The following is a 19,818-nucleotide window of genomic DNA, read 5'->3' as shown; positions in this document are numbered from 1 at the left end:
GAGACGCACGGTGAACGCCCTGGAGGTGGAGCTTCAGGCCCAGCACAGCCTGGTATGGTTCTACACCCTCACCATGTTGCTAGTGCCACAGACCATGGCCTGCTAGCAGCATCTCTCAGGAGTCCCACTCATCAGTTCCACTGACAGGCAGAACTCAGGGTCTGGGTCCCTCTGTCCTTGGGGAAGGTGTGTTGCTATCAAGGTTAGTTTGATCCTGAAAAGCGGTTCCTTTTACAAGTCAACTCCACTTTCTTTAGAATAACATGTGGAGGTTCAGGCACTCATTCATTCCACAAGTTTTCACTGGGTTTCTACATTGTCAGGTATTGGGAATCCAGGGATGACCAGGACACTGTTCCTCAAGCTAGATTTTTTTGTGAAAAGTCATGGTGATGTTGGCGGTGATTCCTCTAGAGTTGTGGGAATGTCCTGTCACCTCTTGGAATGTGCCCCATGGTGAAATTGGCCATGATTTTCACTGCTGAATTTTGGGACATCTCGGTCTCTTACCCCATTATTTCCCATTACAGAAAGACTGTCTGCAGAACTCCCTGTGTGAAGCTGATGCCCGCTTTGGTACCGAGCTGGCCCAGATGCAGGTGCTGATCAGCAACGTGGAGGAGCAGCTGTCTGAGATTCGGGGTGACCTGGAGCGGCAGAACCAGGAATACCAGGTGCTGCTGGACGTCAAGGCCCGGCTGGAGTGCGAGATTGCCACGTACCGGAAACTTCTGGAGAGCGAGGATTGCAAGTATGTGTGATCTAGGCACTTGGACATATCATTTGCTCAATTCTCATGAGATTCTCAGGGTAATAGCAGTGTTGTCTACAAAGAAGAAGGCAGTCTATGCTTCTGCCGAGTGACCCATAGCTCTGTCCACTGCTCACGCTGTGCATTGTTGAGAGAATGTGAAGGGATTGACTGTCCACTGTCCATTGCCAGGTCTTCAATGGGGCTGCTTGGCTTAGCCACTGACTGGGGAGAGCAGCTATGTAGACATGTGGCTACACTTCCAGCAGGAGATTTGAGTATAGTCCCCAGCAAGACTTGCTTTTGCTCTCTTGTCAACCCTTCTTTGTATTTTCTAGCCTGTAGGATAGAACCTGATTCTCATATAGAAAACCTCATTCTGGAAGGCATTTTAAGATCACTCAGTCTAGTCCTAGGGGTGCACAGTAGGGGTCAATGGCCAGGGCTTCTGCTGGGTCCCTGTCTTGTAGCTTTGGAGTGGAGACTCCTTCTTTGTTCTCCATCACATATCATTCATTTCCCATCCCTAACTTTGTTCACCTTTTCTATCTTTCAACAGACTCCCTTGCAATCCATGCTCCACCTCTGCCTCCTGTGTGACTACCCCCTGCACACCTCGTCCAAGCTGCGCACCCTGCAACACTTGTGTGCCTGGACCAGCCTGTGGAACCAGCACTGGGAGCCGGTTCTGAATGCCCATGCACCAGCAGGGGTGATTAAAGTGAGGGGATGCCAAGGAGAAATGTTTATTATACATCCAGGCAGTATGGTTTCTAACTATTGCTGACTTTCTCTATTCAGAGGCCTTTCAAAGGCCACAAGATATCAGGAGAAGTGAAATCTTAGTTGAAAGTCTTCCTTTTTAGCTCTGAATTTTCCCAGATCAGTTCCATGACCTTAGTGGCTGGATCCCAGACACCAGTGGTGGCTTGGGGATATCTACATTGGAGAGATTCAGGTATAGGATCAGATTGAGGAAGTATCTTGGAGGAGAGGATAGGGTGGGACCTGAGATTGCATTTGCATTTCAAATACCATTTTAGTTTGAAAACTTTTCAGTTTGTGACCAGGAAAGTGAGGAACAAACTTCTGTGTTTGGGATTCTCCCCAATGTACTAATTATCACATCTCCAGCCTTGGGTAATGGTTCCTGCAAGGGGGCAATGGAACTAGATACTACGTATCTGACTACTTCCTCTTCTACTTCCTTTCTCCTATCCTCCGGCCTCCCTGCCTCGGAAGTGGCTCCATTTCCTCTCTAGGGTTAAATGGGAACTTCCCTTGTATCAGATTTGAGCCTCTTCACTCAGAGTTCTATCTCTGACAAAGGACCAGACTTGCCTCTTGCTATGTAAAGGGAACTTTCAGATTTAAAAAAAAAAATCTTCTCCAGAAATCTTGACTCTCCTGACAATTATCTGGTTATACCTATCTTTTCATCTAATTTTACAGTAAAATTTGAATGCTGACTTTATTTTTCTAGTATTTCTCCTGAAATATTAAACCTATTGATTCAATAGGTCACACTGCCAGACATGATGATGTAGGGTAATGGAAAATACAGCATTACGATTGTTTCAAAATTTTTAGTCTTGCTTACCTTCTATGCCCCCACATCATGTCTTCCCACCCTGTCTTTCTTCATCATGATGCGGCCACATTGGCCAGTGCATTCCTTGGACATGCCTGAGACTGGTCCCTGTTCTTCTTCCTCCTTGGAATGCTTTCTCCCTCTTTCTTGTTATTCAGGCCTCAGCAGAAATGTCACTTCTGAGAGCGCCTGCTTGGCCATCGGTCCACAATGATCACAGCCTTGTCACCCTCTGTCCGGCTTACTGTCACCATGGTAGCTCTCAACAACTAAAATTGCCTGCTTCTCCATTGTTTTTTCATTAAAATGCTTCCTGGAGATTAGCGTTTGTCCACTGCTGCTTCCCCAGAGCCTAGCTCACTGCTTGGTAAAGAGTAGATGCTTAATAAACATCTGTTGAAAGAACGAATGTGCCTTCCTGACTTTATCTCTGACTTGTTATGGGGCTTGAGAATCATCATTTAATTCAGCGTTTTCCCCCTGCTATAAAATGAAGGTTATGTCATCTTTCCTACTTACATCCTAGATCTGTCATGGATTCTATGGGTGAGATGACAGAAATTTAAAAAATCTGAAAAGGAGAAAGCACCACATTAATTTCATCCAGAGCCAATGTCATATAATTAGGAATGTGAGTGCTGACCCAAACTGCTCAGAGTTCACCCATGGCCTCGGGTTTTTTCCTCTGGGCAGCTAAAATGAATTTCCTCCAGCAGCTAAATACAATCAGAAACAAAATGGTGCACTTAATAACTTGCTTTCCAGAGCAAATTTTATTTGACTATTTGCATTAGTTCAAAGAAGAAAACTTTGCTCCAAGGGGTATATAGAGCCTTCTTAGCAACTCCTTTATATTGAATCTATCCAACAACAGGGGGCCCAATTTTGTGGGTGCTCTTATTTCCTTTTTCTTCCTTTGGGTCCACCATTGTTGAAGTGATGGGAGAATATGCTCTAGTCCCCAGAGGCACTCAGTAATTCTAAAGGCCACTGTGATTCTTGTAGAACTCCATTTTGGAGGCTTTGTTTTGGAGGAATAGAGATTATTACCATTTGCAGCCCTGCCTTCTAAATGTGGTTAACAGCTAAAAAAGAATAGCAAAAAAAAAAAAAAAATAGAAGAAGAAGAAGGGAAAAAAAAAAAGAAAAAGAATAGCTCCTATTAGCCTCACTGCTTCTCAGGTCTTGTGCCATCATAAAAGAAAAAAAGCAACAAGGAGAAATGAAGTCACTTTGACCACCCATGTCAGAGTAAAGACTGGGATGGCTCAAGGCAGCCATGGGGACAAACTGCTTGTTGGCATTTTGGGCTACAGATACCAGTCCTGAGTGTGTCCTGGTGCTGAGGGGTGATGCTCAGGAAGAACTTCTCATGATTTCAACTCACCATTTTGTCTGAAGTGGATTGACTGGCCTGTGTTGGGGCAGGAACAGGAGTCTTTCCAGAAACTGGTTTGTTTTTTCTTCCCATGAGCTGGAAAGCTTCCTCTGCAACCTTTGCTTTTTTCTGAGAAGTGAAATGAATGAGATGGGACCTGCTGTATTGGTGCCCACCACTGGAGCACTGCCTTTCGGGAAAGATCCAGTTTCCTACTTTTGGCCAGCTTCAGTCCCCTCACTCTGTGGCTGGTGCATTTCTTTCCTTCTTGTGAAAAGCAACATCTACATTGCACAGAGCCTGCTTTGCTCTCCCCCCTCTCTGATGGTTAAATATTTGAATATAACTGCACAGTTTAATTTTAAAAAAATTTTTTTTCCTTTTTAAAAAATTAATTTAATTTTGTGTGTGTGTGTGTGTGTGTGTGCCAAAATTTATTGTTTATGCACCTCACCCAGTGCTCCATGCAATAGGTGTCCTCCTTAACACCCACCACCAGGTTCACCCAACCCCACCCCCTCCCCTCCCAAACCCTCAGTTTATTTTAACAGCACAGTTGTAAAATGGAGTTTTATATAGTTGTGTCTTCCTCCCATCTGATGTTAAATGCTGTCTCTTCTTCCCAAGAACAGAATACCACTCTCCAGCATTCTTGTAGGGCAGAAGTTATAACTGCTTTTAAAATATGAAGCAGTGATGCTCACAGAACTTAAATAGCTTGACTATAGATGTAATTTGGCAAGTGGCTGATCTAGGACTCAGATCTAAATTTCACTGGCTGTAAAGCAACTCTCATTTTATTACTTAACACATTTTTTTAATTTTTTTATTTTTTAAAATTTATTTTCAGCATAACAGTATTCATTGTTTTTGTACCACACCCAGTGCTCCATGCAGTCCGTGCCTCACTTAACACATTTATCCTCTGTTATTTTGAATGAGTGAGCCGCCTTTTAAAGAGAGACACTTATGAAAGAAATTGAGGAGGGCACAAAAAGATGGAAAAACATTCCATGCTCATATATTGGAAGAATAAACATTGTTAAGATGTCTATGCTGCACAGAGCAATCTATGCTTTCAAAACAATCCCTATCAAAATACCATTGATCTTTTTCACAGAGCTGGAACAAACAATCCTAAAATTTGTATGGAACCTGAAATGACCCTGAATCACTAGAGGAATGTTGAAAAAGAAAACCAAAGCTGGTGGCATCACAATGGCTGACTTCAAACTATATTACCAAGCTGTAATCATCAAGACAGTATGGTATTGGCACAAAAACAGACACATAGATCAATGGAACATAATAGAGACCCCAGAAATGGACCCTCATCTCTATGGCCAACTAATCTTTGACAAATCAGGAAAGAATAGCCAATGGAAAAAAGACCGTCTCTTCAATAAATGTGCAGGGAAAATTGGACAGCCACATATAGAAGAATGAAACTGGACCCATTTTTTTTTAGGCCATACACAAAGATAAACTCAAAATGGATGAAAGACCTCAATGTGAGATAGGAATCCATGAAAATCCTACAGGAGAACATAGGCAATAACATCTTTGACTTTGGCCACAGGGACTTCTTTTAAGACACATCTCAAAAGGCACGGGAAACAAAAGCAAAAATGAACTTTTGGGACTTCAAGATAAAAAGCTTCTGCACAGCAAAGTAAATGTAAAAAAACTAAGAGGCAACCCACAAAATGGGAGAAGATATTTGAAAAGGTCAATACAGATAAAGGGCTGGTATTCAACATCTATAAAGAACTTCTCAAACTCAACACTCCCCAAATAAATCATCCATCAAGAAATGGGCAGGAGGGGCGCCTGGGTGGCTCAGTGGGTTAAAGCCTCTGCCTTCGGCTCAGGTCATGATCCCAGGGTCCTGGGATCGAGCCCCGCATCGGGCTCTCTGCTCAGCAGGGAGCCTGCTTCCTCCTCTCTCTCTGCCTGCTTTTCTGCCTGCTTGCAATCTCTGTCTGTCAAATAAATAAATAAAAAATCTTAAAAAAAAAAAAAAGAAATGGTCAGGAAAAGAAGACATCCAGATGGCCAACAGACACATGAAAAAGTGCTCCACATCACTTGGCATCAGGGAAATACAAATCAAAACCACAATGAGATACCACCTCACACCAGTCAGAATGGCTAAAATTAACAAGTCAGGAAATGACAGATGCTGGCGAGGATGCGGAGAAAGGGGAACCCTCTTACACTGTTGGTGGGAACGCAACTGGGGCAACCACTCTGGAAAACAGCATGGAGGTTCCTCAAAAAGTCGAAAATAGAGCTACCCTATGACCCAGCAATTGCACTACTGGGTATTTACCCTAAAGATACAAATGTAGTGATCCAAAGGGGCATGTTCACCCGAATGTTTATAGCAGCAATGTCCACAATAGCCAAACTATGGAAAGAACCTAGATGTCCATCAACAGATGAATGGATAAAGAAGAGGTGGTATATATGTACAATGGAATACTATGCAGCCATCAAAAGAAATGAAATCTTGCCATTTGTGACAATGTGGATGGAACTAGAGGGTATTATGCTTAGTGAAATAAGTCAATTGGAGAAAGACAACTATCATATGATCTCCCTAATATGAGGACGTAGAGATGCAACATGGGGGGTTTGGGGGGTAGGAAAAGAATAAATGAAACAAGATGGCATTGGGAGGGAGACAAAACATAAGAGACTCTTAATCTCACAAAACAAACTGAGGGTTACGGGGTGGGGGAGGGAGAGGGTGGTGGGGTTATGGACATTGGGGAGGGTATGTGCTATGGTGAGTGCTGTGAAGTGTGTAAACCTGGCGATTCGCAGACCTGTACCCCTGGGGCTAATAATATATTTATAAAAAAATAAAAAAAATATTAAAAAACAGAAAAGAAATGGGCAGAAGACATGAACAGACACTTCTCCAAAGAAGACATACAAATGGCTAACAGACACATGAAAAAATGTTCAACATCACTAGCCATCAGGGAAATGCAAGTCAAAAACCACAATGAGATACCACTTCACACCAGTTAGAATGGCAAAAATTAACAAGATAGGAAACAACAAATGTTAGTGAGGTTGTGGAGAAAGGGGAACCCTCTTACACTATCAGTGGGAAGGCAAGTTGGTAGAGACATTTTGGAAAATAGTGTGGAGGTTCCTCAAAATTGAAAATAGAGCTACCCTATGACCCAGCGATTGCACTACTGGGTATTTACCCTAAAGATACAGAAGTAGAAAAGAAGGGTCATATGCACTCCAATGGTCATATGCACCACAATATCCAAACTGTCGAAAGAGCTGAGATGCCCTTCAGCAGAAGAATGGATAAAGAAGATGTGGATAATAAACACAATGGAATATTACTCAGTCATCCGAAAGGATGAATACCCAACTTTTGCATCAACATGTATGGTCCTGGAGGAAATTACTAAGTGAAATAAATCAATCAGGGAGAGACAATTATCATACGGTTTCACTCATGTGGAACATAAGGAATAGTATGCAGGACCACAGCGGAAGGGAGTGAAAACTGAATGGGAAGAAATCAGAGAGGGAGACAAAACCATATAAGACTCTGGCTTCGGGAAACAAACTGAGGTTTACAGAAGGGAGGGGTGGGGGATGGGGTAACTGGGTGACCGGTATTAAGGAGGGCACGTGTTGTGATGAGCACTGGGTGTTATATGCAACCAGTGAATCATTGAACATTACATCAAAAACTAATGATGTACTATAAAAAAATAGATACCTTCTTTCCTCAAAAATTTAAAAATAGAATTACCATATGATCCAGTAATTCCACTACTGGGTATTTAACCAAAGAAAATGAAAACACTAATTTGAAAAGATATATGCACCTCTATGTTTATTGCAGCGTTATTTACAATAGCAAAGATATGGAAGCAACTCAAGTGTCCATTGATAGACAAATGGTTAAAGAAGAGGTGGTATATATACACAATGGAATATTATTGAGCTGTATAAAAGAATGAAACCTTACCATTTGCAACAACGTGAATGGCTCTAGAGGGCATAATGCTAAGTGAAATAAGTTAGTCAGAGAAAGACAAATACCACATGATTTCACTCATATGTGGAATTTAAGAAACAAAACAAACGAACAAAGGAAAAAAAAAAGACAAACAAAAAACCAGACCCTTAAATACAGAGAATAAACCAGTGGTTGCCAGAGGGGTTATAGATGAGGAGAGGTTGAAATAGAGGAGATTAAGAATGCATTTATCATGATGAACACTGAGTAATGTATAGAATTGTTGAATCACTGTATTATACATCTGAAACTACACCGAATCAAAAAACAATACAGGGAGACCCTGCCATGTGAGCCTTGGATAGCCCCATTTTTTATACACAGGGTCACTGACATAGTATAATTTGGAAATGGTCACTGACACCATGTAAACCATTTGATTTATTTAGTATAAACCTTACAGGACAGTGTATTATCAGTTCCTGAATGAGCTAATCTGCCCCCGCTCACTGCTGCCTAATTCCTCCTAAATGCCTTGTCTGTTTTGAACATTTCATGGGTCAAATCAGTTATCTGAGAAGGGGTAGAGGATGACTTTGAAGGGGGGAATATGTCATTAGCAGAGAAGGACTATTCTCAGTACAATCAACGTGATAGATTCTGTCATTAAATAATTCTATTCTTTTCCCAAAAGGACATGGGCTAAATACATAATTCAGTGTGATCTGCTTTTGAATGCTCTGTAGGACTTTTCATAGAAGTATGTTCCTAGATGAAAACAAATGTTATCTTGATTTTGATTTGATTTAAGATGATAGGGTTTAGAAGTCAAGGATTTTCTGTCCTTGGGACAAGAAGCTACTGTTTGGTTCATACTACATTCATTCATTCATTCATTCATCACATAATTTCTGAGCATCACCATGTACCAGGCACAGTGGAGGATAAACTGAGTGTGATTGGCTCTGAGCTGAGTTCATTTAATTCTTTCTTTCATGTTTTCATTGATTGGGCATTTCCTATGATTTCTTGTGTTGGGAATTACAGAGATGAACAAGACAAAAACAATAAGGCAAAATCCCTGCTTCCAAGGGTCTTCTGCATATGCTGGCAACAGAGCACACTATGGAGAGGGCTATGTTTAAGGTAAACTGAGGATTTAGTGTGAGTGGAGAAGAGGAACTGACTGAATGCTCTGGGAACCTGGACAAAGCTGCTTTCTCTTGAAGGCAACTCTTCAGTTGAGAAACATGAATTCCCAGAGATACACTTGACCCTAAGAATGTTTCAGAATTAGGGTATTTAATAATAGGTTTTCAATGTGAAAAATAACACAGAGTTGTCAATATTTACCTATTTTTAAAGGTTTGTTTATTATTTTTTTGAGAGAGAGAGAGCGAGAGCAAGCAGGGGGAGGGCAGAGGGAGAGGAAGAGGGAGAGAGGAGCAAACAGATTCTACACAGAGAACAGAGCCTGATGCAGGGCTTGATCTCACAACCCTGAGATCATGACCTGAGCCGAAATCAAGAGTCAGATGTTCACCTGACTGAGCCACCTGGGCTCCCCAATATTTACCTATTTATATTGCATAAAAACTGTGAAGTGGACCAAATAAATAGTTTGACAATGAGTTATTCAGAATTTCATATTTTCCCAACTTCCTAAATCATCCACTCTACAAGTTTCTACAATTGCATTTTTCTCCTTTCCATTAAACATACCTTTGCCCCAGAACCAAGTCAGTGAGAGATTTGTTAGCTTCACATCCATAGGACATGGTACCCCGAGAAGCTCAGAGAAATGGACTCCCAACATTGGGGGGGGGGAAATCCACAAGTCTTTGGGGGCACAGGATAGAGGACATGGCTCCTAGCCTAATGTCCCAAGGACCTCATCAACCAGAATCACCACTCAAAGATGAGACTGTGGAGGGCAAAGGGGCTTTTGAATGCTGGGCAGAACAACATCTGAACCCAACCAGTTCAGCACAAAAGTCATAGATACCTGAAAGGGGAAATGGACCCCAAGAGTGTGCAAACTCTCAGAAAACACCAAGCATTTTTTGTTTGTTTGTTTGTAGAAAGGCTTCTTAAAAAAAAAACTAGCTTACAAAAATTATACACATAGAACATACATCTTGTGAAAACTTGAAACAGAAGTGAAGCCTACACCATGGAAATAGTCCTCCTCCACAAATTAAGTTTCCGTATGTATACAGAGGAGAGGAAGCAAATTTTGAGGTTCTAACAGATGATCATCACTATATTTCTCATACCCTGGGCCCTTCTAATAGCTGTAGCCCAAGCAGCTCTCAGTGATTTGGGAGAAGGATGGCATAGCAGAAGACAGGGAAGAGGTTTTGAATCTCATGAGTCCAAGCCCTGAGTTGACAAGAGAATGGACTTGGATGAGATGAGTAAGGGGAAACGTCCCACCTTCCAGTCAGAGGAAGGCATCTGGGATTGAGGAACAAAGAGGAGGGGAAGGGAAGAGAATTTAGATGCTGGTGGATCCCCTGTTTGTCCCACCCCTTTACCCAGGCTGGGATACAGAGTCAAGGGGCAGAAGGGTAATAGGTTGGGGAATGTAGGACCAGAGGGCATCTCTTCTCCTTTTCCCAGGTAGAACTTGGAGAGGCACCAAGACCCTAGGGGAGAAATAGTTCATGGGGAGTCTGGACAGAGGGCCTGAGAAAATATAGACAATCCCGAGGCCCAGGATGGTACTGAAGCTGAGACATGACTCTGTGGATCAGAGAGTAGCACAAATGGAGCAAAGGGAGCCCCGAGAGCTCAAGGGCCATGTGGGTGAGGATGACGATACCATGGCAACACCGGGGTGTTCTGATAGCTGAGAACTGGGCAGGAGGGCCCACATGGGTCTCTCTTACAGTGTGGATGGAGGAAAATACCAAGGGCTGATCCCTGCCCACCTCCTGTCTCCCAACATCCCGGAGAAAAGGCCCCTGGAACTCAGGGTCACCTCTCGGGAAGGGGTCCTCAAGATGATTCTGCCACTTGCTGTGATGTGGGATGAAGATTAAAAGTACAATTTAGTTCAAGCACAAGAAAGTAAAGCTACATGTCTTTCACACCTAACTTTATGGTCTGAGATTCATCCTCACCATAAATGTATTCCCCTTTGGGTAAATATAAAAAGTAGCACACTGGGTATCTCGTTGAGCATTTGACCTTTTCTTCACTGAAGCTTACATTGCAGGTGTCATTTCTATGTTACTATATCTGTATCTCTGTATATCTACCTCATTATTTGCAATGGTGGCAAGCTTTTCCTTATATGCATATACTACAATTCACTTACCCAGGCTTCTTTCGGTGGGTGTTTCATTTCTCTCTAGTCTGCTATCATTCCCCAGATATTGCAATAAATACTCTTGTTATTCTTATGCACGGGTCTATGTAGGTGCATCTGGGGTAATTCCTGGAAGTGGAATTATTGGGTCACAGGGTATGCACAATTGCTATTTGCATAGATGTTGCTGAACTGCCTTGAAGAGGCTGCATGATTTACTGGCCCACCCAACAGTGTTTGACAATGCCTGTTTTCTATTCATTGCCAACATTGTGACATCAACCTTTTTGATCTTTGCTCATTTAAATAGGTACAAAATGGTAATTTAATAAGCATTTTAAAATTTCAAATGATGTGAGCATCTAAACCGATGATTAAAAGCCACTGGAAAAAAGCCAGCTAGCACTTATTTTAGAATTTACTCTGCCATGTGCTGGACATTATTTTAAATGGTTTACAGAGATCAAACTCTTTAATAGTTAAAACAAGTCTATGAGCTAGATGCTATTACTGCCTCCGTTTTGCATATGTAGAAATCTCAACACAGAGAGGTCAAGCCACCAGGCCAAGTTTTCACAGCTAGTAATAAAGGGTAGATCCAAAATCTGAATCCAGGCCGGCTGGCTCCAGAGTTCTTGGTCTTCACCACACTGCTATGTTGCATTAAAGGGCTTCATAATGGGCCTGGGTAGGAGATAAATAAGGGCAAATGTGCTGCCCTAGAGTGTTATAAAGGAAACCTGTTATCAGGGGATGGAGAGAGGAAGTACAGATAATTGTTTTTGTCATCTAGTCTCTGATGCCCTAGAGACCTGGGATAAGAATAAAGCAGAAACTATTAATAAAGACCCTTAAATCAGACTTAAGATTTCTAAGTAATCATATCATAAAATCCCACTTAATAGAGAAGACAGCGGCAACTTTTGGTCTTTTTCAAAGCCTCTTGAGGTGGCCTTCTGGGTGTCCGTCCTAGAACTCCCTCCTCACAAATGTCCTTGAAGGTGTCCGTCCTGGAACCCCCTCGTCCAGCATGTCTGAGGATGTACGGACACAGCTGGGTCAGGACGGACCACCTGCTGTGGTTTGACATCTTCCTGGTGTAACACACACAGAGCACGCTGCATGCGGACAGCACCTGCTTCCTTAGACACCCTCAGAATCTCCCCTTGGCAACAGATAAGGTAGCTGCAGACTAGATCCTAACCCTGGGCTGCTCCAACTTCACTACTTTCTCTTTCACAAAGAGTTGTTTCGGTAGGTCCCAGCGCCGGCATTGAATGATGCTGTTCTGGACCCAGTGCTTCACCTCCCCCTGAAGACAAACTATAACTCCAAAACTTGTACTCCCAAAGAGCGATAGGGTGGCCCCTGTGAATGAAGGAGGGCTGCTAGACTGCCTCTCTTTTCACAACTCATCGCCAGGACTTCCCTCCACACAACCTGGCCCATATGTTGCTCTCAGGGTCCAGGGGCTCTTTACAGGGAGTGAAAGGAGGCAGACTGGGATGTCAAGGATGGGCTCCTTCCCAGCTCACAACATCTCAAACACCTGTCTCATGTCTTCCACTTACTACCAGTTCTTTTGAGACAAAAGAAAATCAGCATAACCCTCTTCTCTAAGAGCAACAGGTGGCATCAGTGTCGTTATGTAAAACAGACCACGCTGAGCCCAAGCCAGGACTTTAGAGAGGGGTGTCAGGGAGGGCATCAACACTCCAGCTGTGAAGCCTAAGAAGTAACAAGTGGCGTGTGTCCTGAGATGGAAGGAACCATAATTTCAGTCAATGGGATAAATCCTTCCAGGAAGTAGGGCCACAACGTGGAGCCTATTTAGCAAATCAAAGGAAATGACTGTAATGGTCCAATTCTCTGGATTAAAGTGATGCATTGGGATGAGGCAAGAAAGAAATAAAGAGGTGTTTGAAGATGGAACTTATGCAGATTGGACCTAGAAGCCTCTGAAGGATGGGAAGGCCAAGCCTGGTGATGTCTCCTAATTATAATGTTTGTAAGGGGTTATTCACTGGTGACCTCAGGGTAACTGGCACTGACCCCACAGTGGGTTTTCCTTTTGGGAAGAATTCCAGATTTCTTTATTTCTTTTTGAGAGAATTCTAAGAGCCCAGGTCTCACCAATACTCATACCCACTGCCTCTCATTTGGTTTTCTTAGAGATGCTTTTTCTTGAATTTTAGGAATTAGAGAAAAGACCTATTTATATTCTCCTGGGGTGTTCTCTGATTAACTCTTCCTCCATTCTTCGGTCCATCTACTTTCCCTCTAGCACTCTGGAGGGGCGACCTCTGACCTCACAGCCCATGGTTGCTTTGGTCTCTAACAAATCTCTGGGATGTGAGGCCCACTTTAAGTCTAAAGTGACTTTTTATATGACTTTCTGTGTGCATTTTTTTGGTCCTTTCTGCTCTGTGTCTAGGCATCTTCTTTTGCTGGAACACAAGAACCCTCAGATATTTTAGTTCTTTTCACATTAGCTTCTTGCCCAACGACTAAGCCTGCGACAACTAAGTCCAACAACTAAGTTGCCCAACAACTAAGTCCTGTGACAAAGCAACAACACAGGCAGTACATAAGTTGTTCTAACTGGGGGTCATGGCAGGGTGGGAAGAGAATGAATGGGCCCTATAGACCTTAGACAGAATCAAGCTCTTGACAATTTATTTCTCTGTGAATTGGAAGATGGACTTTAGTTTCTTCACCTGCACACTGAGGCTATGACTAGCTGCCTCATAGGTAGTAAGGATTAAATAAGAAGGAATACCACAGTATAGCTATTGTATCTTACATCTTCATAAATGTTAGTTCTTGAACTTTTCTTTAGATATCCTTTGAGCTCTGGTCCCAGTTCCCTTTTCTGCAGTCAAATGCTCTACCACTGAACTATACCCCCTCCCAGTTCCCTTTTCTGGATCAAATAAAGTTTCTTTTCATTGTTGTTGTTTTGTTGTTGTTGTTGTTTGTTAGTAGCTTCGCCTAGATACTAGATACATCCTTGGTTAGGACCATGGATCCTCTCTTTCACCAACTCCCATTGATCAATGGTTCTCATTCAAGTTTCTTGAAGATATCCTGAGGTTTCTGGGGTACCCTTTTCTCCTGAAGAATAGGGGCCATTGCATGTTAAAAAACCAGCACACTGCCCAAGTTCTAGGAAATGTTCAGGAAACATGCTGAACAAGTGAATGACTGAAAACTGATTCTGACTAGTCAACCAAAACTTAGCCAGTTCTAATGTTTCTGGATGCATTAATGCTTTTAAGCTTCTCAAGGGGAGTGTGCCGTGTAAAGGATAGAAGAAAGAAGAAATCAGAACTCTCAATAATCAAGTATCTGTAGACTTACCAGTTTTATAAACTAGTGTTTCTCTTCCAAGGAAAGTCTGCCTGAGTCTAAGCACGGGAGTCATTGCCCCTTCTGCTACAAAGATCACTGGCTGAAAGACTCAATCTTTGTGTCCTCATCCATAGAGATACTGGCCCAGTCCAGAGAGAGGACGTCTGGAAGTTGAATTAACTGCTGGTGATTGTTGGGTAGAAATAGAAATCTCTGACCTTTTGTCAATAGATAACCTGATATGAAAAATCAAAGGGCACCACAAATTCATCAACATTCCTATAATGAGGCGGGGAACTCTTAATAGTAAACTAAACAGCTGAGTAACAGGATGACCGTACAACAATAGGGAGAGAATCGAGGCACTGAGGTCAAAGGATGGAGCCAACACCCACCTGGGAGGGGTATAAAAGGCCCAGGAGGGAAAGAGGTTGTCAGACTCAGTGGCTTGACCTTTCCAGCTGCTCTCAACCTTCTGTGCAACCTCAGCCTAACACCATGACTTCCTGCTACATCAGCTCATGCCAGTGTCCCGGCAGCACCAGGTTGCCTGCCCCAACAAATGTCTATGGCCCCTCCATTGACATTGTGTGCCAGCCTGGGGCAGAGGCCAGGGCTGCCTCCCTGTGCCTGTCGGCCACCATGGCACATGCCAACCGAGCCCGTGTGGGGGCAACCCCTCTGGGCAAACCCAGTCTGTGCATGCCCTTCAGCTGCTGCACCGCTTGCCCCTTGCCAGGGACCTGCAACATTCCCGGCAACATTGGAGTCTGTGAGAACTATGCAGAAGGCGCCCCGAATGGCCATGAGAAGGTAACCATGAAGTTCTTGAATGACCGTCTGGCCAACTACCTGGAGAAGGTGCGCCAGCTGGAGCGGGACAACAAGGAGCTGGAGATCAAGATCCGAGAGTCGAGCAAATGCCATGAGTCTACCATGTGTCCAGACTACCAGTCCTACTTCCAGACCATCAAGGAGCTCCAGCAGAAGGTGAGGTTTAGAGTAGCTTGGGGTGCGCTGGGTCTGAGGAAGGTGGAAGGGCATGGCATTTTTCTCCTTTCCATTAAACATACCTTTGCCCCAGAACCAAGTCAGTGAGAGATTTGTTAGCTTCACACCCACAGGACATGGTCCTGAAGGCTCAAGGAGCTTTGGGTTCTTGGATTCTCTCGAATATGAGTGTAGAGGCTACCTGTAGAGCTGGAGCCCAGAGTATGATGTTTTGTGTGCAAACTGTCTTCCTGCTTTTCCTCAGATCCTATGCAGCAAGGCTGAGAATACCAGGCTGATTATCCAAGTTGACAATGCCAAGCTGGCAGCCGATGACTTCAGAATCAAGTAAGTAGGGCCAGAAAAGGGCTCAGAGTGACTCCTCTTTTTTGTTCTATTTCTAGGTGCCCATCATGGTACTTGCCCAAAGTAGATGTTTGAAAATAGTTGCTGGCTAGAAGCATTAATGGATCAATACCTAAGTGTTCACATTCTTCCTTTCCAAACCATAATTTAACCTATTACTAGAAATTGTCCTTATATAGGAGAAAGAGAACAAAAGCATTGAAACAAAAAGAGGAAGAATCATCTAGATTGGTCAGGTCCCATGTCATTTTCTCCCCACATCTAGAAGATAAGAGAACTTGGTGTTAGAGCCAGAAACAAAATCAAGTCATTGTAAGAATAAACTTTCAGTGCATTGGCTGTTGACAGATGCACTGACTCTTGGTCAAATTCACCGGTGGGAGAAATTGTCACTGTAGTTCCTTGTTTTCAAGAGTTGCAATTGAATGAATGAGAAGGGTGTAAAAATCCTGCAAAATGATTAATCCATGGGATAAACTAGAAAGCTTTAGGTCCAGAAGGCTTACTTTTAAGCCATTCTTTTCCAGCTGAATGATCTTTTTTAGCAGTATGGACACTGCATTCTTGTTTGAACACTTTGGTTGAATCTGTGTATTTACTATTGACCAAGCAGACAATCCTGGAATATCCATTTATTCTTTCTGAGCCTCAGTTTCCCATTTCATCCCATCCAGTGGGCATAATGATAGTTGTCCTGACCATGAGCTCTGTAGCTACAGGATCCAATAGGGTGAATGTTGATGAATTGAGGAAATGAGGATCCACATTGGTGGGAACCAGGGGCAGCTGAGAGGACATGTCCTTGGTGTCCCGCTGACTTTGCATTTCCTGTGCTGGAAGGCACGAGAGTGAGCACGCCCTGCGCCAAGTGGTAGAGGCAGACATGTGTGGGATGCACAAGCTCATGGATGACCTGAGCCTGGCCAAGGCTGACCTGGAGGCCCAGCAGGAGTCCCTGAAGGAAGAGCTGCTCTGCCTCAAGAGGAACCATGAACAGGTCTGGGCCCAGGGCTGCAGACCCTTGGGGGAGGGTCCTGGGCAGGAAGGAGAGCACTGCTCACCTTGGGGCTCTAGGATTCAAACCTGAGCTCAGCTGGCATCGGGATGAAGAGTTGATCTGGGCCTGGGAGTCAGGCTGACTGTGTGGGAGGTGGTGGAAGGAGAGCTTCTTGTCTATAAAGGTTTGCCTTGTCAATTTAGGAAGGCGTCCAAATGGGCTCTTCCCAGTGGACCATGGGCAAGACTTTTTACATCAGTGCACGAGTGGTGGCACCCCTAAAGCTGTTTGTCTGGAGGAGGGGTTCAGGTGCCATCTGCTCTGTCAAAAGCCCTTTCTCACTCAGGATGTGGGTGCTTCTGTTCCTGCAGGAAGTGAGCATTCTGAGGAGCCAGCTGGGGGACAAGCTCCAGATTAAGCTGGACGTGGAGCCCACCGTGGACATGAGCAGGGTGCTCCAGGAGATGCGGTGCCACTATGAGGCCATGGTGCAGACCAACCACAATGATCTGGAAGAGTGGTTCCGAGATCAGGTGAGGGCACTGCCTCAGAGCTGGGAGGGACCCTGGCTTTCCTGTGGGAAGGCTGCTGATTATGTCGCTGTGCCCTTGTGCTTCAGTCTGAAAGCATCAGCAAGCAGGACATGTCGTGCTCCGAGGAGCTGCGGTGCTGCCAGTCAGAGATCCTGGAGCTGAGACGCACGGTGAACGCCCTGGAGGTGGAGCTTCAGGCCCAGCACACGCTGGTGAGTTCCTTTGCACAGAGGCCTAGAGGCCTCTGCTTGGCTCCCACTCCCAAGAGCAGTTCCTGGCTCAGTACTGGCCTCCCTTAAATACAGACCAGGACACAGTTCAAACCTTGACTTCTTTGCCTGTGCAAGAACCTTCTCATAGATGTGGATGCTGGGGAATGAACATTCGCCCATATGGGGCAGGTCCTGCACACTTATCCTGGGTCTGCAATGAAGAGCAATGGCACATTGTTAGTTCTTCCAGCTGAGGTCTGCTAGCTGAGGTCTTCTAACAGGAGCTAGATTGTTCTCCAGGTCTGGCAATACCTTGGGGTGTCACAGTCTTACTGGAGAGACTGAGGGCTACAGTCCACAATTTTCCACCTGCTTCCCCCTTTGCCATTACAGAAAGACTGTCTGCAGAACTCCCTGTGTGAGGCTGACGCCCGCTTCGGCACCGAGCTGGCCCAGATGCAGATGCTGATCAGCAACGTGGAGGAGCAGCTGTCTGAGATCCGGGGTGACCTGGAGCGGCAGAACCAGGAGTACCAGGTGCTGCTGGACGTCAAGGCCCGGCTGGAGTGCGAGATTGCCACATACCGGAAACTTCTGGAGAGCGAGGACTGCAAGTATGTGTGATTGGATCTTTTTCTGCCCAAGATACATACCTGATGGTCAGGCGGGTCCTCAGAGATAACTGATGGGTTGTGGAAGGAGATGTCATCGGAAAGAACAAGGCTCCCTGTGCATGCTGGCTAAGGGACGCACTCAGCTCTCTGATGTGTGCAGACTGCCCTGTAGGTCAGTTGTTATATGAAGAGCTGATTCCTAAGTCGAGTCCCCCCAGAGGGCTCCTGGATGTGGAAAGACATAGATGAGGGTGGACGAGGAACTGGTCATACAGAGTTCATGCGGCCCTGTGACTTGGTGGTAGACCCGTCCTTTACCTGTTTGGCGTTGCCCTTTCTGTGCGTCCCTGAGACACCTTTGCACTTCTCGTGTCTAACTCTTCCTCTCTCTCTCTCCCCCCCTGCAGACTCCCCATGAATCCCTGCTCTATGGCTGCCTCCTGTGTCCTTTGTCCAGGCTGTGCCCCTGCCACCTGCAGCCCTCTCTAAGCCGGTGGCACCAGCGCTGAGACCCGATTCTGAAGGTCTGAGTGCCAGCGTGGAAGGTCAAGACTGGCTGCCCTTACCTGCTTAGTCTTCCTTCCAGGAAGACCAAACTCACTGAAGGCATTTTCACTGAATCAAAATGTAACAGAAACTTCTAAGCAGTGGCTCCCTGTGCGTCCCTAGGCTGTGTTTCTCCCCCAAAGCTGTAATTGTCTTTCACTTAAGCTATTGTTTGTTCCCAGTACCTCTTCTGGGATTTTGGTTCTACTCCAATGCTTCAGCCTCTCCTAAGATGTAATTGGATTCCTGTACAAAATGGCCAATAAACCTCCTTCCTGCATTAATTTCTATACTTCTGGTGTTTGGCAATGTATGTGGGGAGATAAAGAGCTCTGGCCCTCAAGACCTTGGGTGGTCGCTGGCTCCAACATGTCTCGTTGCTGCCAGGATCTCTCTGGGGCATTGGGGTCTTAGCCTCTGGATGAAGGCCCTTTGCTGACATGGGATGTGTACTTACCTTGCCCATCGATTCCTATGGACTGGTGAAAGCAAACCATGCTGGTTGCCAGGTTTGAATTCCTTTAGTACAGCTCAGAACTAACATGTCTCTATCATGCTTTTGGCATCTTCAGACTCTTGGTATTTTATCCAAGAGCAAAATCACACAACTTAGATTTCCAGGCTAGCCAAAGGGAGGTCATGCTGAGAACTGCCCTGGCCAGGTTGCCAAGTTCTCTCTCTCATTCAGATTGTCCCTTTTATGGAGGCATGGCATTACCACATGCTGTCTTAGATTGGGCTCTGGGGACAGATCTCTGGGTCCTGGGCATATTTTCTTCCAGAGAGATGTGTGCTGGTCTCCACTGCTGTTGCCTTTGGAGCACCGATGCTGACTGAGGAATGCAGTTAGTGTGAGTGCTCCGTATGCCTGTCTGCCTCTTGGACATGGCTTTGACCCAGACTCAGGTGGGTCACAGCCAGGCATGGCAGAAGAGCACTTGTGAGATTATGTGCCTTCTTTGCTGTCCAAGTCAGTTTAGCATCTGGCATGGGCTGAGCATGTCCAAGAATGAAACTCTCAGATTTTGGCTCCCCTGTGTACCCTGGTCCAAAGACCAAGGCAGATTTGGTTCTTCTGAGCGGTAGCATAGTATTGTGGAAAGAGCACTTGCTCTGGAGTTGGGCCAATCTGGGCTCAGATCCCACCCTCTGTGACCCCAGTTCAGTGGCCAGGCC

The 19,818-nt window shown here is 44.8% G+C and overlaps 2 protein-coding genes across 2 annotated transcripts in view; both read left to right on the top strand.

Moving 5' to 3' along the window:
• LOC111151486 (keratin, type I cuticular Ha8-like) overlaps window positions 1-1,443 on the top strand; it is a 3,938-nt gene extending 2,495 nt beyond the window's left edge. The window contains exons 5-7 of the mRNA XM_022509499.1: window positions 4-52; window positions 531-751; window positions 1,311-1,443. Coding sequence (XP_022365207.1) covers window positions 4-52; window positions 531-751; window positions 1,311-1,443 — 403 coding nt within the window. The remainder of the gene's footprint in view (window positions 1-3; window positions 53-530; window positions 752-1,310) is intronic.
• A 13,349-nt stretch (window positions 1,444-14,792) lies between these two features.
• Window positions 14,793-18,585, top strand: LOC111151266 (keratin, type I cuticular Ha7-like). Its single transcript, XM_022509141.1, has 7 exons — window positions 14,793-15,374; window positions 15,640-15,722; window positions 16,581-16,737; window positions 17,109-17,270; window positions 17,357-17,482; window positions 17,876-18,096; window positions 18,504-18,585. Exons 1-7 carry the CDS (start codon window positions 14,883-14,885, stop codon window positions 18,583-18,585), a joined length of 1,323 nt encoding a protein of 440 aa, XP_022364849.1. The 5' UTR covers window positions 14,793-14,882.
• Window positions 18,586-19,818: the final 1,233 nt, after the last annotated feature.

Source organism: Enhydra lutris, unplaced genomic scaffold (assembly GCF_002288905.1).
Source record: "Enhydra lutris kenyoni isolate GAN:26980312 unplaced genomic scaffold, ASM228890v2 scaffoldscaffold26, whole genome shotgun sequence".
NCBI lineage: Eukaryota > Metazoa > Chordata > Mammalia > Carnivora > Mustelidae > Enhydra > Enhydra lutris.
This window is presented reverse-complemented; position numbering and strand designations above follow the sequence as displayed.

What these genes read in the sequence shown, in the direction of transcription:
- LOC111151266 (XM_022509141.1), top strand. Translation starts at nt 14,883, where the DNA reads ATGACTTCCTGCTACATCAGCTCATGCCAGTGTCCCGGCAGCACCAGG. An exon ending in TCAAGAGGAACCATGAACAG is followed by an intron (nt 16,738 to 17,108) that starts GTCTGGGCCCAG and finishes CTGTTCCTGCAG; the next exon opens with GAAGTGAGCATTCTGAGGAG. An exon ending in TTCAGGCCCAGCACACGCTG is followed by an intron (nt 17,483 to 17,875) that starts GTGAGTTCCTTT and finishes TTGCCATTACAG; the next exon opens with AAAGACTGTCTGCAGAACTC.